The sequence below is a fragment of the Polyodon spathula genome, unplaced genomic scaffold (genome assembly GCF_017654505.1).
Source record: "Polyodon spathula isolate WHYD16114869_AA unplaced genomic scaffold, ASM1765450v1 scaffolds_796, whole genome shotgun sequence".
Classification (NCBI taxonomy): Eukaryota; Metazoa; Chordata; class Actinopteri; order Acipenseriformes; family Polyodontidae; genus Polyodon; species Polyodon spathula.
This window is the reverse complement of record NW_024472283.1, coordinates 235001-253577: the sequence shown is the minus strand read 5'-3', so window position 1 is coordinate 253577 and position 18577 is coordinate 235001. Positions and strand designations below refer to the sequence as shown.

The following is an 18577-nucleotide window of genomic DNA, read 5'->3' as shown; positions in this document are numbered from 1 at the left end:
CTGGATCAAGGCTCAGCAGCCTAAGGATAGTCCTGTTATCCCAATGAGACACCCAGCTAAGAGGGCCTTCACAAGAACGCTGAATAAACGCTCCACGCCGTTCCTTAACTCTGACCCGCGGGACAGGCAGGTCAAAGAGAAGCCACTTACTGTTTTGGGATTGTTCGTTACTCCTTGTACAATGACCCCCACCCCCCGGGGAGGGGGGAGTAACGAGAGACCCAGATCTCTGTGACGAAGGCCGTCCAGACTGACCGAGCCAGGAAAGTGACGCTAATGAGGCAAAGACCAATTAAGAGAATGTGCCTCGTGCTTTCATCCAGAGAGGGATTTTCTGTAATCGTTCGGGGAGCGGAATTTGGCCCTGGTACGTGTGGGACTTTTTTTTTTTTTTTTACAGTATTTTGGGGGGTATTTACAATGAGCCCCTCTTTGAAACGCTGTCCCTCTGAGTAAGGTTTCAGACAGTGCCTCTCCTGATCAGCACAGACTGATCCCTTCACACACTCTTCAGTGCTAGCCAGAGGCAGACCCTTTCTACTGTCACTCCTGCTGACAGAGGAGATAGCGATGTCCTGTCTGTCTGAAGTCAGGCTGGCACACATAATCCGTCATTGCTATAATTTGGAAAACATTTTTTAGCCTTGATTATCACACCCACCAAGACATTAAGACAAAGCTCTTAATCAGAATCCCCGCTAATCAGACAGCCCTCCCCACCCAGGGGGTCCCAGACTGGGAATGAATGAGCCCCTCCCCCCTCCCCTGCTTGCAGCGTGGGATGGGATGTCACGGTAACGAGGTGTGAGGAGGAGTCGCTAAGCAGGGCAGATTCTAGACACGAAAAGCCTGTCTGTGTGCCTGTGGCTCCGCCAGCCCCCCTGCCCTCCTCCTGCCTGCCTCTCAGCCTCTCTCAGTGGGTGTGTTGAGTTAGGGAGCCGCTCAGTGAAAGAACCCACTTCACGGCACACTCAGTTCCGCTCCCCCGAGCAGCTCAGAGCTGCAGAGCGGATTTCATCAGTGATCCGAGTGAAAAATTCTGGCTCTGAGCTGTTACTGAGCACACCCACTATGATTAGAGGTAGCCACCCAACATTTAGAAACATGCAAACGGTTCTGTCAAGCAAAGAGAGTCCTGACGTTGCCTTTATTATGACATCTCCACCGCTGCCATGACGACCCGTTGCGCTTTCATAAACACTGCTCCGCACGGTCACCACAGCACTGATTCATACAGCTGGGAGGGGGAAGCTGTAATAAAACATAGCGAGAACCCCCCCCCCCTCCCCCCTCCTCTAAATACTCACAGTCTGAGCTGAACTGCCTCTCTATGTCTGGTAAAGCCTGTGCTGATTTCTAGTTTAGTAACTATAACTGTTTTTTTTTTTTGCCCTTTTTTTTTTTTTTGTGTAAATGCACCATGGTAAGTTTCCTATCTGTGCTGGGCTGAATAATGCACACGTGTTTTTGCAAAGTTCTTGAACCCCGTAAGAGTTGGAAGCATTATAAAGCACAGAGAGGCAATGGTAAAGCATAGGGAAGCATTGTAAAGCACAGAGAGGTCTGGTAAAGCATAGGGAAGCATTGTAAAGCACAGAGAGGTCTGGTAAAGCATAGGGAAGCATTGTAAAGCACAGAGAGGTCTGGTAAAGCATAGGGAAGCATTGTAAAGCACAGAGAGGTCTGGTAAAGCATAGGGAAGCATTGTAAAGCACAGAGAGGTCTGGTAAAGCATAGGGAAGCATTGTAAAAAGCACAGAGAGGTCTGGTAAAGCATAGGGAAGCATTGTAAAGCACAGAGAGGTCTGGTAAAGCATAGGGAAGCATTGTAAAGCACAGAGAGGTCTGGTAAAGCATAGGGAAGCATTGTAAAGCACAGAGAGGTCTGGTAAAGCATAGGGAAGCATTGTAAAGCACAGAGAGGTCTGGTAAAGCATAGGGAAGCATTGTAAAGCACAGAGAGGTCTGGTAAAGCATAGGGAAGCATTGTAAAGCACAGAGAGGTCTGGTAAAGCATAGGGAAGCATTGTAAAGCACAGGGGGGGTCTGGTAAAGCATAGGGAAGCATTGTAAAGCACAGAGAGGCCTGGTAAAGCATAGTGAAGCATTGTAAAGCACAGAGAGGTCTGGTAAAGCATAGGGAAGCACTGTAAAGCACAGAGAGGGCTGGTAAAGCATAGGGAAGCATTGTAAAGCACAGAGAGGTCTGGTAAAGCATAGGGAAGCACTGTAAAGCATGGACAGGTATGGTAAAGCATATTAAAAAAAACAAAACAATGGTAAACCCTTATAAAAGTTTCCCATAGTAAAATCATAGCAAAGTGTTGTAAACCACAGGTCAGCATTGTAAAGCACAGAGAAGGATGGTAAAGCATATTTAAAAACATGGCAAACCGTGGCAAGCTTCGGTATATGCATAGCATTACCAAGTTTTATGACGACATGGGGTCCTTTATTCTTTATATTATTATAGGGCTTTTCGTTTCCCTGCCCACTCCCTGCTGGGCTTTCCACCAAAATAATGTACCCCCCGCCCGTCCTTCTCTTCCCGCCCTCCCTGCCAGGGTAGATACTGGGCACGGGGTGGGGGGAGTCCCTCTCTGCAGGCTGAGCCTGGAATAGCCCAGTGCTCCCAGCAAGCTCTTAATTCGCAGGCAGGTGACTGTGTTGGCGACACAGCCAGAGTTTACCTTTAAGCAATTAGAGAGCCTTTGTGTTTGCAAAGACTGTATGGGACTGGTCCTGGGTGGAAGGGAGGAGAGCTAGAGGGGAGGGAGGGGTTTGTGTTGATCTGTAACTGGGGGTTCTGATCGAAAGAAAGAAAGTACGAAGCTTACTGTGTTGCAATAGAGCCCCACCTGTGAGTGAGTTGATTTGCGCAGACCTCAGGATGAAGCGTTACTGTAGGCAATACCAGAAAGAACAGATCAGCTTTTTAAACAGTATAAAAAAAAACCACATGCAAAAATAAATAAATAAATCCATCTATAAATAAACCTGTTAACAGGCGACAGATAAACACAGATACACAGAAGCTGTGTTTGTAATCTCGAAGCATTCACAGACAAAGAGCATCTTTATCTTGCTGTTTGTGTCTAGTACCCATCACTGCTGAGGAGCAGGAGGAAATTAGAGCAGCTTTCTTGTTTCTTATTAAACTCATAGCAAAACCAGGAATGGCTCACACTGCTGTGCAACGGGGGTCTTATTCCCACCCCTGCACTGCAATATTATGACAGTCACTTCCTGCTTTGGCATATCCACAAGGGCAAGGCCTTGGTTTACAGTTGAACAGTTACTCTGCCCCCCCCCCCCCCCCCCCCCCCCCCCCACTCACCCCCACCCACACACACACACACACACACACACACACACACACACACACACACACACACACACCACTTCCTTTTATGACTGACAAGGTCTCCCAGTGCTGGGCAGGAAGGGTGGGGGCACTGAATAGTATTGTTTTTTTGTACACAGCCACATGCCACACTGGACCTCTTTCACTGCAATGCGTTAGACGTGGTCAGGGTGTGACATAACGGGGTCTTGCTTTCGGAGAAAGGCAGGGGAAGCACTTCACAGTAACCAGAAATAAAACCCCACCCTGCAGGTTTCATAATTGCCCGCTAATGGCAGTAATAATAGGTACCTGGGAAACACACTGCTCAGTCCCTGGCCCCTCGGAAGCAGCATGAAACCCCTCCTTCTGCGTGCAGTAAAACCAGCTTTACAGTCCCGTTAAAACACCCCTGTGATGTTAAAGGGCTCTGTGTCCTGCCCGGTCACACAATTAATGACCGCTTCTCTTCGTCCCTCCTGCTGGAAACCACTGGAACCCAGGAGGGCTCTTCAACAGGGAGACTGAGGAGAGGGAAAGGGGGGCCGGGGTCACGGGAGCAAGGTGCTGGGGCTCGGTGCTTTTTTTACTGTGTAACTTGTGCAGGAAACACTGGGCTGCAAGACACATTGAACCAACGATGCACGACTCACAGAAACTGCATTAACTTCTTTTAGTTTTTATTTCACAGACCCTGATTAGCTCTAAGGGGGAGGCAGTGTGTTCCAGTGGTTAAAGTCCAGGGCTTGTAACCAGAAGGTCACTGGTTCAAATCCCACCTCTACCACTGACTGACTCTCTGTGTGACCCTGAGCACTGCAGATGAGACGTCAGATCAATGTCAGCCTCTGTGAAGCGCTTTGTGATGGTGGTCCGCTATGAAGGCGCTATATAGAAAGATATTATTATTATGAAGTATCATCAGGTTACAATCCCAAAAGTAAAGAAGAATGATGATGCAATGGATCTCCTCCTAGCGACTGATGATTTAATAATACTGAGTTCAGCGTAAGACACAGACTGACCTCTCGAATGCACAGCTGCCTCTTTCACTGAAGGGCGAGACGGTTGTCTTTGAACAGGGAGGTTAGAGGCTCACGCCCAGCCCTTGTCTTTCCATTCAATACAATGAGCTGCTCAAGAGACTGAAACAATATTCTGAAAACTACTCTTTCTTTCATCTACCCTTCAATCACTCGCCATTACTTTCTTGTATTCATTCTCAGTCTGCTTCTCTCTCTCTCTCTCTCTCGTTCTCATTATTTCTTTCATCAGTATCTTGCCTATGAAGAGAAGCAGAAAGAAAGCTGAAGAGCCCAGATGTTGAGGGAACATGTTTGGAGACAGTCAGGGCGTCTCTTACAAGCGCATGTGTTTGCGTTTTCCCTGAAACTATTTTCCCAGTAACCGAGTTGGTCCTTGGAGAGGAGAGGAGGCCCCTTCAAAGCGGGGGAGTGATGTTCGATCTTTAAAAACCTCTGGCCTGGGCCCAGGGGCTCCAAACTTACCCTCTGGAACGCTCTTCTCCCAGGCATCCAGTCACGTCATCCCACTAACCTGGAACTGGGGCTTTCTCTCCACTCAAAACCTGCAAGATTGTATTTTCATTTTTTAAGGGAGAGGAAGCATCGAAATACTGAAGCTGTAAAACAAATCTTGGACAGATCCTGTTTCTCACATGGTCGCTTTAACCAAGCGAGACAGAACAGGGGAGCACAGGCGCCCCTTCTGAGGTGAGCACTGGGGATTTCAGCTAAACAACAATTCTCCTTGATTATGGCATTGCCATTGTGGTTGATCTTGTCTGTACAGTAATGCCCTCTAATGTACTTTGTAAATACACATCCCCTTATAAAAGTTTCCCACAGTAAAAATATAATGTAATAAAGCATAGGGAAAGCATAGTAAAGCATAGTGAAGCACTGCAAAGCACAGAGAGGCCTGGTAAATCAAAGAGAAGCATTGTAAAGCACAGAGAGGTCTGGTAAAGCATAGGGAAGCATTGTAAAGCACAGAGAGGTCTGGTAAAGCACAGGGAATCATTGTAAAGCACAGAGAGGTCTGGTAAAGCATAGGGAAGCATTGTAAAGCACAGAGAGGTCTGGTAAAGCATAGGGAAGCATTGTAAAGCACAGAGAGGTCTGGTAAAGCATAGGGAAACATTGTAAAGCACAGAGAGCTATGGTAAAGCATAGAGAAGCATTGTAAAGCACAGAGAGGTCTGGTAAAGCATAGGGAAACATTGTAAAGCACAGAGAGCTATGGTAAAGCATAGGGAAGCATTGTAAAGCACAGAGAGGTCTGGTAAAGCATAGGGAAGCATTGTAAAGCACAGAGAGCTATGGTAAAGCATATATAATGCACTGTGTGAGCATTGGGAAAAGCATGGGAGGGGAAAGTGTTGAACTGTTATAAAGGACGCGTCCTCTTCATGTTGCTATCTGACTTACAGACCCTAGAAAAAAACAAGAGCCCTAATACAGTAAAATACAGAACAGTGTGCTGTCAACGTGCCCTGACAGATTAAGCAATGGTGCAACACTGAGAGAGAGATAGGCTTGCGAAAGCTCTCTCTACCCCAGTCCTGCGTTCCGACTGAAACCAGAGCGCTCCTCTGGAGCTCCAGCGATCCCTGAACTCTTCAATTGCTGTCAGATGTTCCACTAACAACAGCAACACAATAAGCCAGTATCTACAACAAGATCTCCCCCCCGCGCGCTGCGCTTGGTCTCTCCAGGGAGGGAGGGCAGTGATCCAGCTCATCCAGTGATAGAGAGGCTGGGGGAACAGGCGGAGTCAGAACCTGAAGATCTCCCCCCCGCGCTGCCCTGCACTGCGCTTGGTCTCTCCAGGGAGGGAGGGCAGTGATCCAGCTCACCCAGTGATAGAGAGGCTGGGGGAACAGGCGGAGTCAGAACCTGAAGATCTCGTTTGTAACCCCCTACTGCTGCATGTAGGAGGCCTGCCATTCAGGATTGCTATATAAATAAATAAATAAATGAAGGGTTACAAGTCGTTCAGTGATAGCAGCATGACTCAGCCCCCCCCCCGCCAATCAGCCTTGCTTTTTAAAATCGTTCTGAATAATCAGATATAAGAGGCTAGAGAGCTCTCTCTAGCAGGGTCATGTGTTCTTATCAGGACCGGCCAGGGACAGACCTTCTCTTGTGATAAGCAGAAAGAATGGAAGAGGTGCACTGTACTTTATTTTTTCCTCTTATTTTGCAGGCTGATTGTCGAAGGCTTGTTTTTTTTTTTTTATTAAATGCAAACTTTCCTAAGCATCTGACCCTAAGCAGTATTTTAAAAGGGTGTGTCCCGCCCCCCCCCCCCCCCCCTCACTAAGATGGGAATGCGCCTAGCAAAGAAATTTACTGGGAATGGAGCCTAATTCTCCATTAGGAATCTGAACACAAATAACACCGGAGTTTAGGTGCCAAACTTAGTGGGATTTGGAGGAATCGCTGCTTCCGAACTGTGCGCTTGAAGCCCTTTGAAACCCCTCGACTTTATTCCAGCTGATTTAATTACAGCAGGTCTCAATGCAACCCATATTTCACTCATTATGTGCAACTGCCCTTGCATAGACGATACTTCACTCGGGAGTAAACCTGTGTCTTGGTGATGCAGTGTGATTCTGGCTGTGGAAATGTTTCGATCAGTCGGCCCCCTGCGGTCCTCATAAACTCGACCCTGGTGCTGGATAGCCTGAGCAATGCGGGGGAGGTGATCAGTCTGAGCCTGATTTAAAGCAGGCTCTGCTGTGGGTTTATCGGAGAGGTGCTCACTGAATCAGGGATGCTGCTCAGATGAGGCACAGTCTGGCAGTCACCGAGCTAGCCAGCCCCTCGCCTCTCCTCTCCTGGCACACTGACGGTGCATTCTTAGCAACATCCTGTTTGGACATTCATCAGCGGCAGTTTGTATATAAAATATAAAGACAAGGTACATACTTGGGAAAGCTTGAGCGTAAGCAAACGTGTGCTAATCTCCGTCATCCCTGAATCACAGCACTTCCTTCCTGGGGTCACTGCCTGCTCCGAGAATTCCTCGTCAGCCATCCAGGCCTCCAGCATCGTCTTCCGAGCCTGATCAAAGAAACTTCCCTGTAAGGCTGGATCACAGACTCTGATTAGCAGTGCTCTCATGCTTTTAGCATAGCTTGCTCTGGTTTGCCATGTTTATTAATATGCTTTAGCATTGCTCGCTGTTCTTTACATTGCTTCCCTATGCTTTATCATGCTTTCACGATGCTTTATTACACTTTGCTGTGCTTTTACTATGGGGCACTTTCATATAACCATGGGAGAAAATACTGCAAAAATACAGTGCAAGAAATAGCATGGTAAACTTTTATAAGGCTGCCTGTCCACGCAGTAGTGTAAAAATCCTCATTCCACACAGTTTCTGTCTCTGCATTTCAGCAGTAAGAGGTGTCTTCTCAGTATTGCAACCGTGAGCAACACAGTTCCCTCTTGTGCTGTACTGTCAGAGGCAGTAGCACAAAATAAAAATCTTGTTGTCATATTACGAGTCCTGAAATAACACTCAGCTCGAGGTTATTGTATTAATACTTCTTATTAACATTGTTAGATACAACAGATTGGGTTTAGAAATTCTAGGGCGGCGTTAGTAAGACCGGCACTCTTTAGATCATTAAAATAGACCCCTTTGTTAACACCAGCATTATAAAAGAAGACCTTGTTTTACACTCAGTTCATAGGAAGACGTCTTCTGCTTTCGTAGGAAAAACGACATGATTTCAAAACTTTGTTTTTCCTTTTAATAGTTTCCTTCAGTGTCACTACATTGCTAATCATGTATCATCGGTGATGTGTTTTCTAGTCACTTCAACAGTTTTGATAAACAGGGGCCATGGTGTGCCTTAACAGTGAGCTTCTTGAGAAAGCTGTGAGATTGTGTGTGTGTGTGTGTGTGTGTGTGTGTGTGTGTGTGTGTGTGTGTGTGTGTGTGTGTGTGTGTGTGTGTTTGAGAGTCTAAGAGCCAGCTTTGACAAACTGATTCAAAGCGAGAAAGAAATAAACAGAACCAGCTGAACTAAATCAAAGGCAGGTGGTTGGTTCTCCCTCTCTCTCTCTCTCTCTCTCTCCCTCTCTCTCTCTATCTCTCTCTCTCTCTCTCTCTATATATATATATATATATATATATATATAGAGAGAGAGAGAGATATGATCTCTCATCTCTTCTCTTTTTCCTCCCTTCTTTAGAGATACTAAGAGAAAATTCATTTCATTGAGACATGTTTTAGAAGTCTTTCTCAGTGTGTTGGAGTGTTGCAGTGGTTTGAGATCCCCTCTCCTTCACTCTATGCAGGAGTCTGGGTCAGAGTGACAAAGGGGGGGGGGGGCTGCATCTCCCCTGGGCAGAGTGGAGCAGAGAGAGAGAGGGCGCGAGGCAGTGACTCAAAGACAGCATTCCGCAACGTGATTCCAGAACGATCCTCCGGAGTCCAAGCACACGCAGGTCAGCTGCAATCCTCGACACTTAGTCCTGACCCACAAAGGCCAGCGATCCTGCCTCTTCCTTTCTCACCTCAGCGATGAGCATGCAATTCCCACATCCCACATTCTTTAAGTGCATAGGAATTCGCATAAGTTTCCCACGCTTTCCCTGAGTGACACACACACACACACACACACACACACACACACACACACACACACACACACACACACACACACCTCGATCAATGGTTACCCAGATCAGGCATATTAAAACAATCCTTTCTGGAGCACTCCCCGGAGGAATAATCCTGGATCGGAATTCTGTTTCTAATTTGCCGGGAATAACATCTGTCCTGCCTCTTTGCAACATGCCTGTGATTTTTATTTGTCCTCTAAACCTGTCAAATGTCAGGTCCCCCCACCCCCCTGCTAATAAAACAAGAATAGCCCGACCTCGACCCCCCCCCCCAACCACCTTGCACCCCAAGCATGTTCCTGGGAATGTCGGACTCCCAGGGAGAGCGTGAGCCGGCCAAGTGGCCATGTCATAAATGTTTTGGAAGGAAAGCGAGTCCATTCAGAAACCTCTGGAGAGAGCATGTATTTATATATCATCACAGTTCGGCTTACAGGAGGATCATTAAGCATGAAGTATCCCCCCCAAAGCCTGAGACCTGTGTTAACATTGCATGGGATACAAATGCATAGCAGCTTCAACCTATTCTAGGTTTTACAACAACCTACACAGCGCACAGGTAACAAACTCAGGTGTGTCTTACTATTAAACTTGCAGTCAAAACCAGGAAGGGATCAAACAACTGCTATGCCATGGGACAATGAAGATCAGATACGGGACCCTTTTAAAGTCATGGAAAATACTTTCTTTCTGCCAGAGGAAAGCATTGCTCTGAGATTGCCTCAGAGGTGGGTGGGAGCCCGAGAGAGCTGCAAAAGGTCACGGAATCAGAACAGCAATCAAGACGACTCGGGGGAGGAGTCAAACTGACGAACCAGGGCAGGGGATATGATGGCTATACTAATACATCAAACAGCAAAGAAAGGGAAGGGTTTTAGATTTTTAGATATTTTCTGGTACAGTGAGGCTATACAGGAAGATCCCTGGACCCCCTACCTTGTCAAAGGCTGACCAATGAAGAGGCCAGAGCTGTGAGCTCACAGAGCAGAGTCACGCCCCCTTCTCCCCACGCCCCGCCCCGCTCTCCTGGTTCTGATTACCTCGTTACCGAGGCTCAGACAGAACCGCAAGAGCCCGGGGAAGTCATGGAAACAATTAAACTGCAAAGACAGATTTGGAAGCTGAGCAAAAGCAGAGAGGGAGTTCCTTTTAAAGAAAGTCCAGCTCGCTTCTCCTGTATTTAACAGGGTAGGGAAGCTTGAGGGGGCGCTTTCAGAGAACACGGGGTCAGCGAGCGATGTGCACGGGGGAACAGAGCCGGGTTTAAGACTCCCATTGCAGAGCAGTGTGAGCCAGTACAATTTCACTGTGATCTCAGCAACCTGTTTCCAGGTTCTTTCTAAAGAGACTGAGCACAAGTACAATGTCCAGTCATCGCGGTCTGACCGTTACTCAACCAAACGTGTGAATTATTGAGCAGCACAGCATTGCACAACCAGCGAGGGCGGGACGCCTAGAACAACGGCCTTCACTTTCACTTCTGCTTGTGGTTATCTACGTCTATAGGGATAGCAGCAGTAAATCTGCCCGGAACGAGAGTGGAAATACCTCTTGAGTACAGTAATGCAGGGATCTGCAAGTGGAACGATATGTCACAGTCTGCCCCCACTGTGTGAAAATATCTCCCAGCTACCCAGGGCTTGTACCAAAAAGAATCCCAGTGACCCAACATGGAAAATATGTCTTCCCAATAACAGTAAATCTTTTACGAGGCGTGGGAGCAGGGCTGATGCAGTCTGTACCAGATCAGAGGGGCAAGCTGCGAGGAGGCCGCATGGATGCCATCATGCCTCTAAAGAAACACTATAAAGTATAAAACAGACCTGGCATTGAAACAGCACCTCTTTGAGACAATGAAACGCAAGAACAACTAATAACCCAACTCTGAGCTGATGAAGCTGTTCACACTGGCACTCAACTGGAACTCTGAAACACCTTTCACGCTGTTTAAGAGAGACACACACACACACACTGCTCACATTCGCTCTCATTCCCCTCGCAGTGACCTTCGTTCCCAGCCCCGCGAAGGCTTCCTCGATCTTGATAAACAAGCCATTGGGTTCCCAGCTCAGCGAGGAGATGAATGTCATTTTATTTTATTTTTGGATCTGGTTTTGCTCTACTGCATTCAGTTCTCCTTTCCACTCCCCAACACATTTCTTTTTAGTTTCCTAATAGATGGCCTTTGCGTCGCCATCATGAAGTGCTGGACTGAGCCCAATATCATGAGTGCTTTAATCCGATTTGGGGAATTGCTTCGACCCTCGTGCCACTGCCTCTCCTTCAGCCCACACTAACAAACAGAAACCTGTCTCAGTCACGGTGTTCTGTGGCCTCTGCGTGCTGCTGATTGAGTCTGACCCGCACATGTTTTCACTGTGTTGTTTGTTATGTCTGTTTTCCAGGACCCCCTTGTAAACGAGGACTCAGCCTCTATGGGTAAATCTCCTGGTTTAGGAATGAAAGTCAGGAGTCCTCTTCAGGTGCAGTCCTTATGAAGCGCTACAGCTTGCAGCCATGCAGTGCTGTGTAATCTCAGAGCAGGGGCTGGCTGAGTGGATTACACATCTGTGGAGCCTCATGGACAGTGATCCACGAGCTGATTAGACACAGTGTGCTGAAGCTGGCCTCTGTGAGTAAAGGCACAGTATTACAGTCTCGGAAAATGAAAGGCAGGCTGCGATCTGATCACTGCTGTTTGGCATCTAATTGAAACTTTCGAGGACAGTTCAAAAGAAGGATGTTTCACTCCTGCTTCTTGTAAGGGCGGTCGGTGTGATGGAAAAGAGGAAAATCTCAAGTGAAACTCAACAGTTTATCCAGCAGAACTAAAAACAAAACCAACAAAAAAAAAACACTGCAAGCTCTCTATGTCACGCACCGGTTCCATTGATTTACAGCGTCGTTTTCAGCTCTCGAGACATTCCTGTTTTTAACTAGAGAATTGCAAATCAAACTGCTTTCACTTTGCCTTCAAACGCTAGAGGAAAGCGCAGCGTTACCTGATCCTGCCGCACGCACGAGAGCGGTTAGCGTTCATTTGAGAGTCTCTTCTGATACTTAACCTGACCCCAGCAATGGAATCCATAGCTAATAAATCATTTATTTCTGCACAGCATCTATTTTATATATATATATATTTTTTTCCCTGCCAAATACATTTCTCATAGAATGCATACAAAAAATGTTACGTATGTTTATTATATATATATATATATATATATATATATATATATATATATATATATTATATATATATACACACACATATATACATACATATATATATATATATATATATATATATATATATATATATATATTACACACAGAACAGCAATCATAAAAGCTTTCTCACTGGTGAGATCTTATGCCAAATATTCATAACCTCCTACTGCTGCAGAGGGAGGAGCACTGTTGCCTATTGGGATATCACCTGGTGGCATCACCTGCCTCGCTTCTTTGCTAAAGTCAAAATACAGTTCAGAGGTCTTAAATTCAAGTGCTGATGCACTCAGAGAGACCCTGACACAGAGACCTCTTGTTTCAATGTAATTCATAGCTAAGTTTCTTCTTCTTGTTATTATTATTATTATTATTGCCGCTGAAGGAAGGAGCAGGGCAGGGTGACGGATCACACAGCGCTACAGCCCTGCAGACTGCGTGTACCTGAACTCTAGCTGGCTGGGAGAATGGAGCACCTCTCGAGGGTTCACTGGGGTGACTCTTTAAAGACACAGCCGTGAATAATCAGGCTTAAATACGAGCTCTCCGAAATCATAGCCTTCCCTGGAGCGGTGACAGCTTAATCCCCTTTAATGAAAACGACAGCAGAGCCCCAAGACCGCACATAGTGATGGCGCTGTCGCGATACGATCGGAGCCACAATGTGCAGGTCGCGATGTGATGTGCATCGCGATACATGAGGGCTGCTTGCATGACGCATAACAAGATGAAACAGTCATTTAACGATGCAGCACTTTGTCAAGAGACAGCAATTCAACGAGACAGAGAGAGCGTGCATCCATGGCAGGACAGCCAGCAGCCTCTCTGTCTGTCTCTGTCGGTTTGTCTGGCGCTGGAATTCAGGAGTTTGTTTTCTGTGTTGGAGACAGGAAGTGGAAGCCGCTGCCGGTCGCTTCCTGTTCTTGTCACAGGAAGCCGGGTGATCCCGGCGGCTCTTCCACTCTCCTCCCTCTCCACCTGCCAGGACGCCTGACTCATCCCTCCTGGGCCAGCGGAGTGGAGATTCCCTTTCAGCTTCCCGGTCTCATCTCCTGGCATGGGTCAGCGCTTTTCAGCTTCCCTCCTCGGGCATTAAAAACCAGACTGGACACAGGGGGCTTGACATTGCAGACAGCAAGCGATATCGCAGACAGCACACGCTGTAATGAATTGGCATCTCAGCCCATTGAATTGAATGGAAAGGGAAGGGCTGGACGCACACCGCAAACCTCAAAGAGGAAGGCCTTGACATTCAACTGAAGATCTCCTCCTAGCAGCTGATGAGTTCATCAGACTGACATCAGCATGAGGCCCGTGCTTGCCTCTCGCCTGCACAGCCTGCTCTCGGGTCCAATGGCAAGGCGCTCATCTTTGAGCAGCGAGGTCATCGCTTCCAGCCCTTGCCTCTCCATTTAATCCAATGGGCTGGGACTCCAGGTCAATACAGGAGTGAGGGGGAGCGGGCATTGGAGCTGGGAAGGGAAGCAGGGATACAGTCGATAAAGGAATGGTTTGCTTTTGGAAAAGCAAGCAGACAAAGCACTCGAGGCCCCCCTGCTCTGAGCTCAGCTTCCTGTCTCGGCAGTCACTTGTTCCGAAGGAAGCCGCTGCGAGATGCTCCTGTTGTTTCAGATCCCCTCGTTTCTATAGGACCCGGCCCTTGTTTCTTGTTTGCGTTCTGTGATTTTTGGCAGCAGGATCTCGTTTCCCCTCGTTTGGTCCTGGGCTGTGTCTTTTTGTTTTGATGGGTTTTTTTAAGTTAGGATGGGGAATGTGATGAGCACTGGAACTGAACAGGCAAAATCACCAAGAAAGATTTAACATAATGAGATAATGAAGGATGGCAGGGTCCAGGCGGAGGTTTAATTGCACAATTTGGAAGAGGGTTTGGAACTAAGACCCCGACTGGAAGAGCCAGCTTGAGCCAGTCCTGGTCTAAAGCAACTCTCCTCATCTCTAAAGCACTGTCAGGTTTCTCACATGTTTCTCCACAGCTGCACGCCAAAAACCAGAAGAGGCGCATTTTTCTTGAGAAACAGGGCAGCTGTGCTAACAATGCTTTCTTCCTCTGAAAGAAATTCCCGGACGCCCTTCTCGCTGGCTCCAAATGTGAAATTCATGAAAAGTGAGCTGAGGGAGCGATTCTAAAATGTGAAACCTTATTCCTCACCAGCCCTGTCTGTCTGAATTATTATATAAATCGTCAGTTTATAATCTCTTAACAACAAGCTTACTAACACGTCAGCAAGTGTGTTTCATTGCCTCTAACAAACAGCGACTCGTGCTCAGCATTTCCAGGTCAAGTTCCCCAGCCTCGGTCTCCAGATGGAATATAAAAGTTGAATTAGAGCATTGCAGGCCAGGGGCTTCTCTAAGCTGCGTTTGTGAAGCTGCACTGCAGCGCGGTGTCGCTGTGGGGAGGGCTGGCTGGGTCACAGGGGCAGAGCAGCCCCTCCCCTCTCAACACCTTGATTCTCCGCAGCCAGGCAATTGTTTCAGGGCGCTACGATGCAGCGGTTTCTGTCTCTCTTCCCCCGCCGTCGCCGTTATCAGCCGGGCGAACGGCTTCCTGGTATTGCTTCTCCACACAATGCCCAGAAACAGGAAGGGGAGAGCGCTGCAGCCACCGCTCTGCTCCTGTCTCTCTGAACACAAGGGAACTTCACAAACACAGCCCGGGCTTAACAAGCAGCACTGCTCCCGGCATTCTATCAGCAGGATTCGAAAGCACTAACACCTCAAAGGGGAGACAGCAGTATTTGCAGGGTTCGGGGGGGGGGGGGGGGTTTGCACATTTTCTTATTTCAAAGTTAGAACTTAAATTGAGATATTTTAACAACAGCTTAAAGTTTCCCATTTAAAAAAAAAAAAAAAAATGTATTGTCTTATTTGAAAGCCTAATAAAAAATAATAATAATAATAAAAAATCAGACCTTTTAAAAGTCTCAAAAAAAGAAAAGACGAAGGAGTGACGATGCAATATTTCACCAATATCAATAAAACACATTGTAAAAAGATGCACACACACGCACACATGCATTCAAAGGAGATGACACTCAATCTGTGAAAATGTGAATTTTGCTTTTCTGAGTTTGTCAGAAGCACTCCAGAGAAAACACCTGGAGCTTGTTGACACCGGCAGAGAGAGTTTCCATTCGCAGGTCTAACCCCCCCCCCGGGACACAAAGAGGCTGTAGAGGGCACTGACCAGCCGGCTCTCAGGGAAGCAGAGATGTGTGCCACTCTGTCCAGCCTGTGCCCCTGACACTCCCAGCCATTCAACCCTTGCACAAATATCCCGTTGCCAGGATGTCTACAATAAATAATAATAACAATACAGCATGAACTGTTGTTGGAATGTGCTCGGATTTCAGGAGTGATCAGCTTCTCACACACAGAAACTGCGCCGCTCCCCCTTCCCTGCTTTCCACAGGGTACTCTCCAGCCTAGCCTGCCGCGGTCCTGTGTTTAAAAAACGCAGAGCCTTTTCTGCAATTCATCAAAACCAGACTCTGCAGCCGGGCTCTTTAAAAAAACCAACCCCTTCTTATTAACTGGCTTTTCAGAGCCGCTGCCAAACCATGACAGGAGCTTGCAAACTAAACAACGGCAGAGGGGGAGTGTAGCGCAGCGCCTAAAAACGAATCAAGAGACCTTTCCCCCAGGCCTCGGCTCAGCAGCTCCCTGGATGCCAGCTTTGCAAGCATGCTTTACTACCGCAGTCTTTTATAAGGGCGCCTTCAGGTTCAACCATGAATGTCAGGCTCGGCAGATGTTTAGCAAGTATTTGGCGCCCTCTGGTGTTCAAGAGAAGCAATGAATGGTCTGTCGCAGAAATGGTTTGCGTGAGGAATCTTCATTAAAAAAGTTGGGTTTTTTTTGGGGGGGGGGGGGGCGGGGTGGTGACCAGCTCTTAAAAAATACCACTAAATTAGAACAAAAATATAAAACAACAACAACAAGCAACAACAAACAACAAGGAAACAATAAATTTATTACATAGCTTATTTTATTATTATTATTATTATTATTATTATTATTATTAATCACACAAGCACAAACTATGAAATTCCAGATTGTGTTATACTATACTTCATTCATAAACTGCATATAGAAACCGAGCAATTATGGAGCCGAGTGAAACAGCCAGAGGAACAGGAAAGGGACCAGCACCCCCAATGCAGGACTCCACAACACAAACACTGCAACCACAGAGGAGGAACCCCCTCCAGCTGGACTGCCTTCAAATGAAAATGAGCAGAAACCACTGATTTCAACAGCGCCTTGCTTCCACATCAGCTGAAATGCCTGAGCGGGACAGGGAGGGAGAGGGAGGGACGGAGGGAGAGGGAGAGGGAGGGAGAGAGGGAGGGAAGGACAGAGGGAGGGAGAGGGAGAGAGAGGGATGGAGGGAGAGGGAGGGAGGAATGCTCTTCACTCCCCAGAAACTTGCATTGAAAACGTGGTGGAATTGTTATCTACACAGAAAAAAAAAGAAATATTTTAGAGAAATTGAAAATGAAATTTGAAACAGATTTTCGGTACGGGGTCTAGAACAGGCACCTGTACCTTGAGTTATTAACTGGATAGAAGCGATTGATAAAGCATACAAACACCCCTCCATCCTGTCACATGCAGTAGAATAAAAAATAAAATTGATAAGTGAGCCTGTAGGGAAATTCTTTACAAAGCTTATAACAAATGAAACAAAGCAGCGGACAGTGGAAACCAGTGCGCACACACAGAGGCTCCTCAGTGTGTGTTTATTCAGCAGAAACCTTTATCCAAGACGACTTATAGACTGGGGTGTGTGAACTATGCATCCCTTTTCTTTAACCATTGGACCACACAGCCTCCTCATAATGATGTGTTGCAAATGTTTCTACTGTAAAATTCATATACTATCAGGTGGCACCCAAACAACCCAAAAAGTCTATAGGAGGCTGGGAGTCAATGATCAAAGTTTGGAGATGATAAAAGGCAGTTACATGTTCCCCATGCAATGTGCATCCAGCAGACAGACAGACACACAGACAGACAGACAGACAGACAGGACTGGCGTGCTCAAGGAATAAGGCTACACATTTTGAATGGAGGACCCCAAAAATGAGTGAGAGGATCCTGAGATCCTGCCATGAAAGGCTGGTGTGTTTGACGCATTAGCTCACTTTGCTCTGTGGTTAATAAGGTGACGAGCACTGGTTCCCACCTGAACTCCAGTCAGACTGGGTGCTGGGAGAAGCACTCAGTAAAGAGAGACACTCACCCCTTGCTGTGCCAGCGCGGAGCCTCTTGGTTCTCATTTCCTTCTCCACCTTGATATCGAGAAGTTTCTTGAAGCAGAAACAAAGCCCCACACAGGCTGCAGTTTTAACAGTCAAATATCCCACCAGCACCCAGAACAGCACAGAGTCAGTGAAGCAGCCATCCAACAGCTCTGTGGAGGAATACAAAACAAGGAGAGTGTGAGAGGAGAGAGAACACACACACACACACACACACACACACACACACACACACACACAGAGACACACACACACACACACACAGACACACACAGAGACACACACACACACACAGGCACAGAGACACACACACACACACCTACATTTCAGATGCCAACAGTGAGTAGCACCTGCACTGAATTTAAAGATAAAATGTCAGAAACCCTCTGCAGAGATTTCACAGCACTGTATAACAATCAAGGAGGAGAAATAGGGCTAGAATTGCAAACAAAGGGACTCCACATAACACCCATATTAACACTCTGACTGCAAGAAGCTCAATGTGCCAGCTGGGGCATTCTTCAGAGTGTCTATCAGGAATCGATCAGGGATCGGCACACACCAGAACATTTACCTACGAATGTGCTGGTGTCCAGCTGGTAAGGGTAGACTGCTTTTGGAAATCCTCCTTCTAGCAGAGCACAGGTCCACTCTCCTCGCGGTGCATCTGCAGGTACCTCCAGGGTCAGGGTCCTGCTGCCTCCCCCCTGCCCCGACGCAGCCTCCCTGCCCTCCCAGTCAATCCAGAGCAGCCGGGTCAGGGCCGGGAGGCTGGAGGCAGTGCAGTGCAGAGACACGCCGCTGCCTTCAACAGTCACTGAGACTGAAGGAGGGAGAAAAAGAGAAGAACAAAGGAGAGGGGAGAAGGAACAGTTAATTCTGCCCCTTTAAATCTGTTAGACTGATTGTGCTGCTCACTGTTTTCCCGTGTAAAGCACTTTGGCCCTCAAAGAGCTGGAGGAGTGATTGATTTACTGAACTTCCAATGAAAACAGCTGAACAACCTCAACAGCTATCATGTATCTGAAATATCAATTCCAAATTCCCCGGGGGAACTGGGAAT

General features: G+C 47.2%; 1 protein-coding gene across 3 annotated transcripts in view; it reads right to left on the bottom strand.

The window, feature by feature from the left end:
* Window positions 1-16279: 16279 nt before the first annotated feature.
* The window catches only part of LOC121308872, a 6326-nt gene continuing 4028 nt past the window's right edge, over window positions 16280-18577 (bottom strand). For all 3 annotated transcript variants that reach the window (XM_041241549.1, XM_041241550.1, XM_041241551.1), the window contains 3 exons: window positions 18089-18337; window positions 17496-17666; window positions 16280-16707 (listed from right to left, as the gene is read on the bottom strand). In XM_041241549.1, coding sequence (XP_041097483.1) covers window positions 16664-16707; window positions 17496-17666; window positions 18089-18337 — 464 coding nt within the window. In that variant the 3' untranslated portion in view covers window positions 16280-16663. The remainder of the gene's footprint in view (window positions 16708-17495; window positions 17667-18088; window positions 18338-18577) is intronic.